The 12,500-nt window shown below is 36.9% G+C and overlaps 1 protein-coding gene across 2 annotated transcripts in view; it reads right to left on the bottom strand.

Moving 5' to 3' along the window:
- Window positions 1–1,451: 1,451 nt before the first annotated feature.
- ammecr1 (AMMECR nuclear protein 1) overlaps window positions 1,452–12,500 on the bottom strand; it is a 44,103-nt gene continuing 33,054 nt past the window's right edge. The window contains exons 5-6 of one of the 2 annotated variants that reach the window (XM_061963396.2): window positions 9,188–9,284; window positions 1,452–4,628 (exon numbers count right to left, since the gene is read on the bottom strand). In XM_061963396.2, the coding sequence (XP_061819380.1) occupies window positions 4,514–4,628; window positions 9,188–9,284 (212 nt within the window). In that variant the 3' untranslated portion in view covers window positions 1,452–4,513. Of the gene's footprint in view, window positions 4,629–9,187; window positions 9,285–12,500 lie in introns of those variants that run through there. The other variant, XR_009815499.1, reaches the window with a different exon arrangement.

Consider the following 12,500-nt stretch of genomic DNA (forward strand, 5'->3'; position numbering starts at 1 on the left):
TATATATATATATATACATACATATATACATACATATATATATATATATATATATACATATATACATACATACATATATATATATACATATATATATATACATATATATATATATATATATATATATACATATATATATATACATATACATACATATATATATATATATATATATATATATATATATATATATATATATATATATACATATATACATACATACATATATATATATATATACAAATTATAGTCGAGGTTTCTGTGGTTTATCCGTTATACAGTGATCAATACCGGGGTAGAGCGAAATATAAACACAGAGGCTATATCATCCCTACAAGCCTGTTTCGCAGGTTTCCCTGGATTATAGAATACATCCACTGACGAGCAGGGAAACTAAGTAATGTGTAAATATATGTATATACATACAAATTATGTATGTACATATATTTACACATTACTTACTGTCTGAGCAACTGAGCTATTCAGTTGTGCACACTGAACCTACGAGCTGTTCGTCCTATACATATATACACATATTTATATACATTTACTGTTACCTTTATATTTTTTAACTATTAATCTGTCAATATTTACATTTTTTGAGAACATATTCTACAGAATAAACGGGAGCAAACACCAAATTAGATTGAAATGTACACTTGGACGTTTATCTTTGACAAACCGCATATGTACCGTAACCATGGCGATTGTGACTGTGGGGAAAGAAAACAACCCATTGATGTTTGAGTTGACTTTTTTTATTGAATAAATGATTTTAAAAGGTAATAACAATGTTTAAAACTACATTATCTTCACATCCATTGCTTACATACTCAACTCAAGATAACCCATTGATATATGTATTTTTTTTTAGATCTTTTCATCCCCACCCTAACTCATTTGCATTTTTTTTGTTTTTATGTCTTTTCTTTTGTGTATACCTAACTTTTTTTGTGTTGGGGGTCTTACACGATGAACAAAATGCCCATTTCAAGTCTTGTCACACTAACAGCAATTCAAGGAGGAAGGTTCTACTTCTACAGGGGTGGGATTTGCGCCTTCCCGGTTCATATTTTTCCATCAACATGTTCAAGTTACTAAAGCATATTCAAACAATTCAAAAAAAAAAAAAAAAAAAAAAAAAAAAGTTGGTATGGGGAGTTACACCAGGCAAACCCCTGCCCGTCAGGCCACTGCAACTGAAAAAAATAATTTTGTACAGCGACATATTCTCATAGAAGTTGGTGTCTGCAAAATTCAGAACATAGAAAACCATTAAAATAATTCAGAAACAAGATTCTAAAAATTTTTTTCAAAAGAATTTCAGATGTACAAAAACAGTCCTTTTTATCTTCTGTAATCAAAAAGTCTCGAACACAAGTTTATTGTAGATCTTATTTCATTTGTCATGATTATTATTATTCTTTTTTTATTCTTTTTTATTTTTACTATTCATCTATCAGTGCGATTGTACACCAGTGCAGCTACTGGGTCCAGAGTAATGAAAACAGGCTTTTCATCTTTAATGGCATAAAACATAAGAAACAAATCCCATCTTTTATACAAAGGATAACTGCTGGTTTTCTGGGAAAAAATATAAACCCATAAAGCTACGAGGCACACAATGGGAATTAATTTTTTGTGTGTGTGTGAATTAGAGCAATAATAACAATAACAAGAAACAAAATAAGATGCAACCTTTTTAAAACCATCCTTGATGCCATGAACGGCTTCAGATGAGATTTTTCATTGAAAAATTGGGTTGCTCGATAAACCGACGCACAAACATTAAGGTTTTAGTCGACTGCGTTGGAAGGACAGGAAATCGGGCCAGAAGAGCAGCATGTTGGGACACGGCCGCTTAGCATCTTTGGTTCAGTCAAACACGACAAGTCCACGCCAGCTGAATACGAGAAATGGCCGTGCGAGGAAGTGCTGAGGCTGAACTACGAGCCTTCTTCCCCCTTATTGACGCTAACTGCTACGACAAACTAGAAACAAGTCCAATATCCCATGAGGTATCGCTGCTGTGGAGGGGGGGGGGCAATTCTAAGGGCCCACACTGGCACACACAGTCAATGACTTGGGTAAAATGATTCTCAAACTGCGGTAGGGTTCCATTTAGTGGTGTGCCAAAGAAGCACCTAATTTTAATTGAAGTAGATTCAGTGTTACTGTTCAAACTGAGTGTCATGTCACAGTGGCCAAAAATATCAAATATACTTAACTAAAACTTCTGCATTGTTTTAAATGAATACTTGGCCTACTGTGCAACTGTATTATAATATTGGTCATTATCGTGGTACTTCGAAAGCAAAGAGTTTTCTGAGGTGGTACTTGGTGAAAACATTTTGAGAACCACTGGGGTAGAGAGGCCCACTACGATATTCTTTCAGGCGGCTCAGAATTCCAGGCAACTGCCCTGCATCGGTACACACCAACACCTCGCCGTTCCACAGGTCGTCAAATTATTTGGCGGTGGCTAGACGAGTGTATTTTTTTTTTTTTAAAAGGAAAATCAGATCTGACCTACGGAGAGGGGCAAACGACCGATGACACATGGACAGACGAGGCCGTGCGAGTGTGGTTAAAGTTTACGTCTGACTTCCTGTCCTTTCAAACATGCACGGGCGAACACAAAACAGATCTGCATATATCAAAGAGTCAAAAAAGGTAACACACATAAGATTCTCTCGGAATATATCAGGATTGGTAACAGTACATTCCGTAGCCCCTGCTGGGACATGTCTTCATTACACGTGAAGGAATATCCGTTTTCCCATAGGGAACTCACCACAATGGATTTGATGACAGCTGGGGAGGGGAGGGGGGCTACGTTTTTTTTGTGTTTTCCTTCAGTAATAAAAATGTGCTGCGTTTCGCAGCAATATACCAAAGAGAAAACCTTACATGTAACATCTTTTTTTTTTTTTTTTTTTTTTTTTTTTTTTAAAGATATGAGTCCGCATGACCAGTCACGAACCGTGACCACCCCAATATGAGGTCAGATAGCACCATATTTGTCATTTCAATCTCTTAAGAGTGTCCAAGCCATAAATCAAGCATAATAATATATATATGATGGAGAAAACCATAGGTCTCATACTCATAGATGCAATTAGACACATTGCATGTGTACACAAAGACATGTGTGTTCAAGAGCATGGGTCAGTTTGGTTTTGCAGCAGATCAGTTGTGGTTGTGCTGGGATTGAAAATGAAGGGGGAAATGGAAGCTCCGTTAAAACCTCCCGGGGTTGGGGGCGTGTCTGCGGTGGTGGAAACGCAGGAACAGAGCATCATCTCGCCGTCATTTGTTGGTAAAAATCTGTTTTAAGGCAACATAACTTAAAAAATGTGGGTTCATTTTGAGTTAGCTGTGGTTAGGAGTGCCAAAAAGCCCTTGACGTTTTTTGCATAAAGAAAAAACTAAAAGGCTGTTACACCCCCTCCCCTCCCAAAAAAAATTTAAAAAAAAGGGAAAGAGAACCTCTCAAAAAAAAATTCCAGCCAACCAAACAGAAGCTCCGCGAAAACCCGGGCCTTAATTCAGTTGTGTCTGCACGCAAAGAACTTCCTGCGCAAAAAGAAACTCAAAATACGTATCAAAAAGACAAAGACGTGCGAATGAATACACATATTGCGTTGAATACGCTGGAGGTCACGGCCATCCAAAATACGACGACTTGAGAGAAATATGGCTTTAAGAAGCTTTCCTGTCACACGACTTCCCTGCCAGTAAACGGAAACAGCATACATGTGGTATCAGGACCCCTCCCTAAATCAAATGCTGTTACTCCGTTTTAAAAAAAGACAAGCCTAAAAATGGCCACGCCTGCTGGGACAACACAACAAATAACACTACTCCATCTTAAATGTCTTGACTATCGGGGGAAGGGAGAATACATACACAAAAACTAAAAAGGCTGCGAGCTCCAGCAATAAACAGCCAACAAAAGCTCTTCAATGGTATCAATGGAAACTTTTGGAGTATACACAACTCGATACAAAGTTACTACACTAGAGTTTAAGCGCTAAAACAAACTTTTTTTTTTTTTTTTGAGAGGAGTCAAGAGTAGAGATGACACAGCCTTTGAGAACTGTGGTTGCCCTGCTACATGCTTTACATGAAGTCTGGTAGAAAAAGAAAGGGAAAAAAAAATATTTCAAGTAAAATATGGTTGTAAAATAAAAGACTTCCTTTCATCCACAGAATTCGGTTACTGAGTGGACTTGATGGTTAAAATGACAAAAACCACAAATAAAAGGGATTTATAAGATATACGTATGCTGCAAAAACCGCACACACACACACTCATTAACAAAAAGGTGGATTCTCTCGCCGTAATCGAGCCCGTTGCCATGTTAACATCATCTTGGGAGACTGCTAGCATGACAACGGAAACTATCATCATAAAATGGTACAGTAGTAGAAATAGCTAGACCAGGAGGGGGCGGGCTCTCCTGGGAAAAGGTCAGCAGAGAGGTCCAATGATTGGTCATGCGGCTCGCTGTCAGGAATAATGGTTGTAGGGTGGAAGAGGGTGCCCGATGCCATTCTGGTAGTGAGGATGCTGGCGGTGGGCTATGTAGTCTGCATAGCCCATTGTCATCTTCTCGCTACGGTACCTAAAACGGGGGATGGGGAGACATGTCAGGCCACATCAGATGCTGTTTTTAAAGGACTTGAAATGCCTCTCTAAATTATCTTTTAAAAATACCAGGAAAAACAAATACACTCAAATTTTGCAGGTGGAAAAACCGGACTGTCTTATATGGTGCAACTCTGTTGTTTATTGTCCGTTTTTCATTTTGAAGGCCTGACTTTACAGCTACAAGATGTGTTATGCTGATAGGTTGGGGTTTTTTTTAGATTTAGTGTCCTGCTTTTATTTTGAAGGCCTGACTTACACTGCTGTTTGTTTGTTTTTTTGTTTTTAAGAATTGCTCAGGAAGCGCTGCTGCTGTTTTCATGAAAGTTAAAAAATAAAAATAAAAAAGAAGAATACAGGTAGGGAAAGTCGCCCGGAAAAAAGGACAAAAACTCTTAACAGTCAATTGAAATTTCCAATTCAAAAGTTAAAAAAATAAAATAAAGCAAATTTACTAAATAGCGTTTCTTTGTACTCTCACTCTGTGTTGCTCACTTATCTCTCTGTTCTCTCGTTCGGTCTCATTTGGATAGGATAGGATAGGACTTTGTCATTGCACAAGTACAACGAAACTATGCTACGGATGTATGATATTTTTACCTGTGAATGCATAAATGAGCTTTGACGACATTAGGACATCCGTGTTGATTGAACTTCTATGCTTGGTTTTCCAATACCAGGAGGAATGAACCATTTTGCATTTTAGCAAAAGAGTGTTGTGTTGAACTTTAACAAAAATTATGCTGTATTAACTTTTATGATGTCTTATTTGATAACAGATGGATTTAAATTGAAGAACAAAATCTAACAAATTTTACAAAATCCCAAGACATGATCACATGGTTGTGTCCATAAACAACTGCATAGTGTGCTTATGCTATGGGCCGCCTTGCCTGGAATGCACAGATCCGTTTGGCTGAATAGTATCATGTAAGATGGCTTAACTTGCATGCACCTTAGACAGTGAATTTCATGATTCAGTAAAACAATATCACTACAAAAGCTGTGCTTGTCAAAATAGAAGCACCCTGACACAATTTAAAATACTTAAAATATATTTTTAAGTATAGGTCCAGGTTCATATAGGACGGCATCGGTCCAGACTTAGGCCAGGTGACGGCCATAGCAATGACTCTTAGAGGATCTTTGTGTTACCGGTGAGTACAACAATCCACAAAATACACTCAATGCTATTATATTGGGTGAAGCCAGTCCAAACGTGACTATGTGTGTGTTATTTCATGTTAGGAGGGCTCTAATAATGTTTTTTTTTAAAACACACATTTAGATTGTCGTAAGTTTTGTTCAAATACCAACTTTTTTGAATTGGTACCGATACTAATATGTATTTCGGTAAATTTCAAATTAAAGGGCACCACAAAAAATGTCATTGTTGGCTTTATTTTAACAGAAAATAATATGATACATTAAACATACGCTTCCTATTGCACTCAAAGAACAATTTTAGAAGATTCAAGTAAAAATGAAAAGCCATGAAACGTATTGGGCTTTTCTTATTGCACTCAAAAACTATTTACAATTTTACATATTACATATAGCCAGCCATAATCGAGGATTAGGTAAAACTAGAATAAAAAGCTTTATTGACATTGTATTAAATGTTTCATAATGTATGGTTGCCACTCTTAGTCTGCAGGGAACTGCATTTTTTTGGAATTGTGCCTATCATTCACAATCCTTATATAAGACAAAAACACATATGTTTTCCTTTTTTTATGCATTGTAAATATTAAATAAATGCAATCAATAGTCAGCTTACAATGGAGCTTATGGGAGTCTCTCTATTCTGCTTAAAAATCCCTTAAAAACATCCAAACACCTCTAAATTAGCTATCAAAATGTCCCAACATGCATCCTCGTCCTTCTACTACCAGGTGAAAGGCATGATTTGAGTTTATCTCGAACAGGCATGCATACAACATGATACATCACAATTTCCAGGTTCTCTATTCAACATGTTCGAAAAAGAGTAGGAAGAAGCAGAGCTTATTTAATCCTACCCCTTTTCCTTAACATAGCAGTTGATAACACTTTTGTTCACTTCCCGTTCTCAATTTATTCACAATATACTCCATAAGTAATACGTTAAATTCCATACGGTGAGATAAATAAGATTATCTAGAAAATGAATGGATGGATGAAATAAATTCAGAATGTTCATCATGATTTATGATCTACAGTAAACTTTCACGAGCAAAGGAAGCACCTTACCACTTGATGATGTAAACATAGGTACACAGCGCCGCTATAAATAGTTTATCTGCATTAGCGCTAAAATAATAATATCACTAATAGTTGGTTAATATTCAAGTCACGAAATGTAAATGGAATATTGTTGCCGATTTTGGCATTATTTATTGGGTTTTATGGGCTGAATAAAGGACCTCCCACTGGATTCATTATAAATAGAGGACCTGCTACTGGCTCCGCTGTAAGCGGACATATACTTACAAGTTAGAATGCATTAAAAAAAAAACATCCGTCTTCATGTCCTTCATAATGATTTTGAATGATAAGCAAAATTCCAAAAAAAGTGCAGTTCCCCTTTAAGACAAATAAAATAATTAGTAAATACTAAAAACAACACTATGGCTAAAACCAACACTATGGCTAAAACTACACAGATAAGACATGTAGCAGATAAAACACACATTACTAAAAGGAAACTGCACTTTTTGGGGGGAATTTTTACTATCAGTCACGTCTCTTTTTTAAGCACTCCAATTTGTAATAGACAGCAAGTACAAAGTGGCTAACAGTGAAGCTAATCAGTCATCAATTGCGCCCAAAAAAGCCCTCTAAAAATCATCCAAAAATACTCCATTTACAGTTTGTAAACTGAATAATGACCAAATGTTAGCGATATCGTTATTATAAGCGCCAACTTTAAGGAACTACTTTTAGCTGCACCGTGATCACAGAGCGCTAACTAGCTTGTTGCCATTGACATATTGAGCTCCTACTGCATTGCCTCTCAGTTGATAAATTACATTCTAGATTATAAATGATGCCTCTACTTGTATAGTAAAAGGTTTTTGTCATAAACCTATAAATTGGTCAAATTTTACATTCATCTTAATCCTGGAGATGGGAGAAAGACACTCATTTGAGCCCTTTTTTTTCAACCCAGGTGAGGATTATGAATAGTTCTTAATCTAGACAACAATATATAAACATCCCATTAGAAGGCATGCCACTGAGAGCAGACATTGCACAGTAAGTGATTGTTTTGTTATGTAGTTTGTATTTCTTGTTTAGCACTTAGCCATAGTGCTACATGATGCTAGATCTGCTTATCACTCAGCTTCTAAAACTTGGAGCACAACCTCAGTTTATTCAGCTATTCTTCTTTCTCATGAAGCCTGCCATGATTAGGAGTAGTTGTTGAAGGATATAGCGAACGGTGTGATGCATCTGTAAAAGGTATGTGCCGCTGTATGGTTAAAATGACCAAAATATGTAAGTATTTCATGTTATTATTAATGTGCCTGTTACTACATTACATACAGTATTTACTTACAGCATGTATATAAAATGTTGAAGGAGGTTTTTGGATGTTTTTAGAGCTATTAACTGGCGGAATAGTGTGGATTCCATTACCTCCATTGTTAGCTGACTTTTGCTAGTCTTTTACAAGTTAGAATGCATTAAACAAAATGTAGATTAGACAAGGATTGTGAATGATAAGAAATATTGTTTTAAAAGTGCAGTTCTTCTTTCAAAAACTGCACTTTGTAAGATTGTAAGAATTTGTTAAGAAATTCAGTCATTTCACTTGCATTAGTTTTGACTTTGCTAATAATAGGCAACGGGCAAACCTGCTCTATGGGGCATCTAACTATTTGTATGGGCACAACAGGGGAGCTAGTTAACTACATTACCTGTCTGTCTTCAAACCCCTCATGCAGGTTTGGATGTTTGTCCTTTAAATATTTACCTAAGTTTGAAGTATTGCCGCCAAAGCGAGTATTGGTATTTTTCAAAAGGAGTACCTCATTTAATTCTATTTGATTTATTAATAATCCGATTTCAGACGGATTTGTTTAACGTAGTCATTTATTAGTTATAATTTTGATGATAATGGTTGTAAAGACATTTTCATTTCGAGGTTTTCATAAAACTTTTAAGCCATAATTGTCAATCATCAAAATTATATCAAAAGAAATCTTGAAATATATTGACTTGCATGTTATAAGCTAATGTTATATACGCATTTGTTTCACCTTGTAAATGTAATTGCTGGTAAAAACAAACCTTTGCACGATATTCTAATTTATTGAGTTTCACCTGTAACATTATCGAGGATGATCGCTGCATGGTAGTCAAAATTTATCACAAAATGATTGAATACTTTACCAACTTTATGTGAATGTAAAGCACTTTGTAAACAAGAAATCAAATAAAAAGGATTTCAATGTGTCATGTGTACCGTTCTCAGCAGTGGTGTGCCTAATATTGTGGCTAAAGCATCATTGTGTGTATGCTGTATGAGTAAACCTAACCACGTGAGCTTACCTGGTTAACTTAATGGTCTTCCTGAAATCATTTGTGATGGGAGCTTTGTAACCTCCCTTTCGTAGTAAGGAATCTATGGTTTGAATGTGGTCCCAACCTACAGAAGACAGATGGAGTTTACCAATGATTAAGATCTATGCAGTAATACATTGGCAGGTATTTCATTGAGAGTACATGTTAGGGTGCTTTGACACAGTCATCAGCTGTCAGGTGTGAACACAACAATCAAACTAATGTGCAGACCAAATCAACCATTCTGGGGCCTGAGTGACAGATTTTATTAATGAGACCAAAGGTGTCCAAAGTGCGGCCTGAGGGCCATTTGCAGCCCGCAGCTAATTTGTCGGCCCGGGGCACCTTCAAAAAGTGCAATTACAAAAAAACAAAACATAAGTGGAATAAAAGAGCAAACAGGTGTAATGTAACAAGAAAAAGCTTAAATTTGCGATGCAGGCTGTTTTTCCTTACAACTGTCATTGCTCAAAAAATAATAATGAATCAAAATCATCGTTGTGATGAATTAGTGCCCTTTTGAAGTCTCCGATTACTTCACATCAAATACTGCACTTAGAATTTTTGGGGGGGTAAAAATATTGCATATTTTGTGTGTTGGCCTTATAAAAACCACAGTTTTCTTTGACAAAGGACATGCAACATAACATTTTTAAAATTTATAAAAAACAATTGACAAATAGTTTTGAAGTTATGACTACGACCCTCTAGGGTCCCCGAGACCTTTAAAGGGGCCCTATAGGAGGATTACATATGACGTCACATCCGTTTTTCTTCTTCGCGGCTTAATTCACATGATGGTCAAGCATAGCGTAGCATTACAACAAGTGAGAGTGAGTGTAGAGTGTGAGCAGAAAATGTCGTGTGGCTGTTCTGTTCTTCAGTGTTCCAGTCGTTCAAATAGAGAAATTTCCTCGAGTCCCGAAATAATTGGTTCATAAAGGTAATAAAGTCAGGGAAAAAACTCAACTGTGTCAAAAGAAATGGCTCTTAAAAATATCACTTCCATCATTTTGTGGAATACAATCGGACCGCTTGTGTCTGCAACAATCACTTTGTAACATGTTTTAACATTTGATTTGTTTGAGAATTTTTTTGATGCAATCAGGTTTATTCTCTGCTATATTAGTAGTGTAAGAAAAGGACAATATATGGCATTAGTTTGTGTTCTTTTGTGGTTGCTATGCCTAAATATTACTACGAAGACCTGGTTGTGCAAATAAACTAACGTCATGTTTGGTCTGAGTAATAAATATTGTGATTGTTGGTCCAATCCATCATATTTTTGTTGTCGATTTTCAAAACAGAAACTAAAAGTGTTGTTGTTGTTGATGTGAAGGAAAGCCAAGTGCTTATTTCGACACGAATGACCACATTATAGCGTCTTTGGTGATATTCGCAAGCATCAATAAAATATCCTTAATAGTAGTAATAAACTAAATGAATAAATCTCTCGTAGGCTCAACAGCACTGAATCTTGATATCGCTAGCAAACGTTGCTGAACAACAGGGACATCTATAGCTAAATAATGACACAAAATATGAACTTCACACCATAAAAACAACTGCAGACATGAATTGTAGATGAGACTATTAGACTACTCAACTTAAACAAACGTATCCTTTTTCACATTAGCGTCACGATCACTGCAGCACAGCACTTGTTATGTCAATCAAAAATGTTACTTACCGATACACTAATAAACTTTGTCTTTCACTAATTAATGCTTAATTTGTGGACCCCTCAGATGTAAAGACATGATGTGCTTCCAATCTTTTCTTCTCTAAATACTGTCAAATGAAGTTAAATTGTGGCGAGCAGTAACGTCTTGGTGGTTTAAATCCTAAAAAAATATATTTAAAAAAAAAATTTATGAATTCCATTCCATTTTAAATATTGTTTCATGATTGCTTACATATTTGCCTCCAAACATTTCAAAATACGCCCAAATCTGCATGGATTCAGGTAAATAAACAGTAGCCTAAAGAGAACCTAGACAAGGGGTGCCCATTATGTCGATCGCGAGCTACCGGTCGATCACAGAGTGTTTCCATGTTGGGGTTTACCGAAAACCCCCATATACTGATCAATACCTACTTTTTGTCTCACACCACCCACTGGAACACAAACTGGGTGTTATCAGAGCTGATAATGTTCCTACCAGCCACAGGCTAAAGAGAAAGAGCATAGGCATTTAAGGGAAGCCCTCAAAACCTGTGGTTACTCCAGCTGGTCGTTTGTGAAAAGTGCATCAAGTTCTAGACATAACAAGAACAGAGTGGATGAGGAGAAAAAAGGGGACAGACGCAAAAATATTGTCATTCCATGTGTATCAGGTCTATCTGACAAACTCAGAAGAACTTTTAACCAACACAACATTCCAGTACACTTCAAACCAGGCAACACCCTGAGACAAACACTGGTGCATCCTAAAGACCGGACACCCCACCCACAAAATCATATCGGGGAAACAAAACAACCACTAAGCCGACGCATGGCACAGCATAGACGGGCAAACTCTTCAGGCCAAGACTCAGCTGTCTACCTGTACCTCGGGGAGAAACAGCACTCCTTTGAGAACAAAAATTTACAGATTCTGGACAGGGAGGATGGATGGTACGAAAGAGGAGTGAGGGAAGCCATCAATGGGTTGAAAAACCATCCCTGAACAGAGGTGGTGGTCTGCGACACCACTTGTCTTCCACATACAACACCGTCCGTCAACCATTCCTAAAAGACTCTGCAATTTAGCCTCCAACAAATATTAGGAGTTAGACCAGAATGCCATGTGTGCCATTTGTTAACAACTGAATGGAATGCTTACACGGGGGATTCCGACTATTTTGGATTGGTAGTAGTCGATCCACAGCGATCGTTCTGCCACACGATACCTCAATGCTAACGAGTGGAATTTACACTTCAACAACTGTCGTTGGCTTTGACAGTCAAGATTGCCCGTTTGCATTAAAACTGTTGTTTGTCTCACTACGATAGGGCGAAACCATCCTTGCCCAGGCACAACCTACTGGTTTTTGGAGGTTTTGGCACAAGCCGCTGGACTAGATATGACCAATTTATGAGCACAAACTGATGAAGCCTACTCGGATGAGCGGCAAAACGTTTTCTAAGACAAACCAAGCAGTCCAGTGATCAACTGAATGCTCTGAAATGACAATATCCTGGATGCATGAGAACCTTCATAGACAAAGCAAAAGGTGTCAGTCGATCGCCAGTCATGCATTAATAAAATAGTCCTAAATATTAGCGACCATCAATCTTCACTATGACATCACGTTCGTC

This window comes from Nerophis lumbriciformis, linkage group LG09 (genome assembly GCF_033978685.3).
Source record: "Nerophis lumbriciformis linkage group LG09, RoL_Nlum_v2.1, whole genome shotgun sequence".
Lineage (NCBI taxonomy): Eukaryota > Metazoa > Chordata > Actinopteri > Syngnathiformes > Syngnathidae > Nerophis > Nerophis lumbriciformis.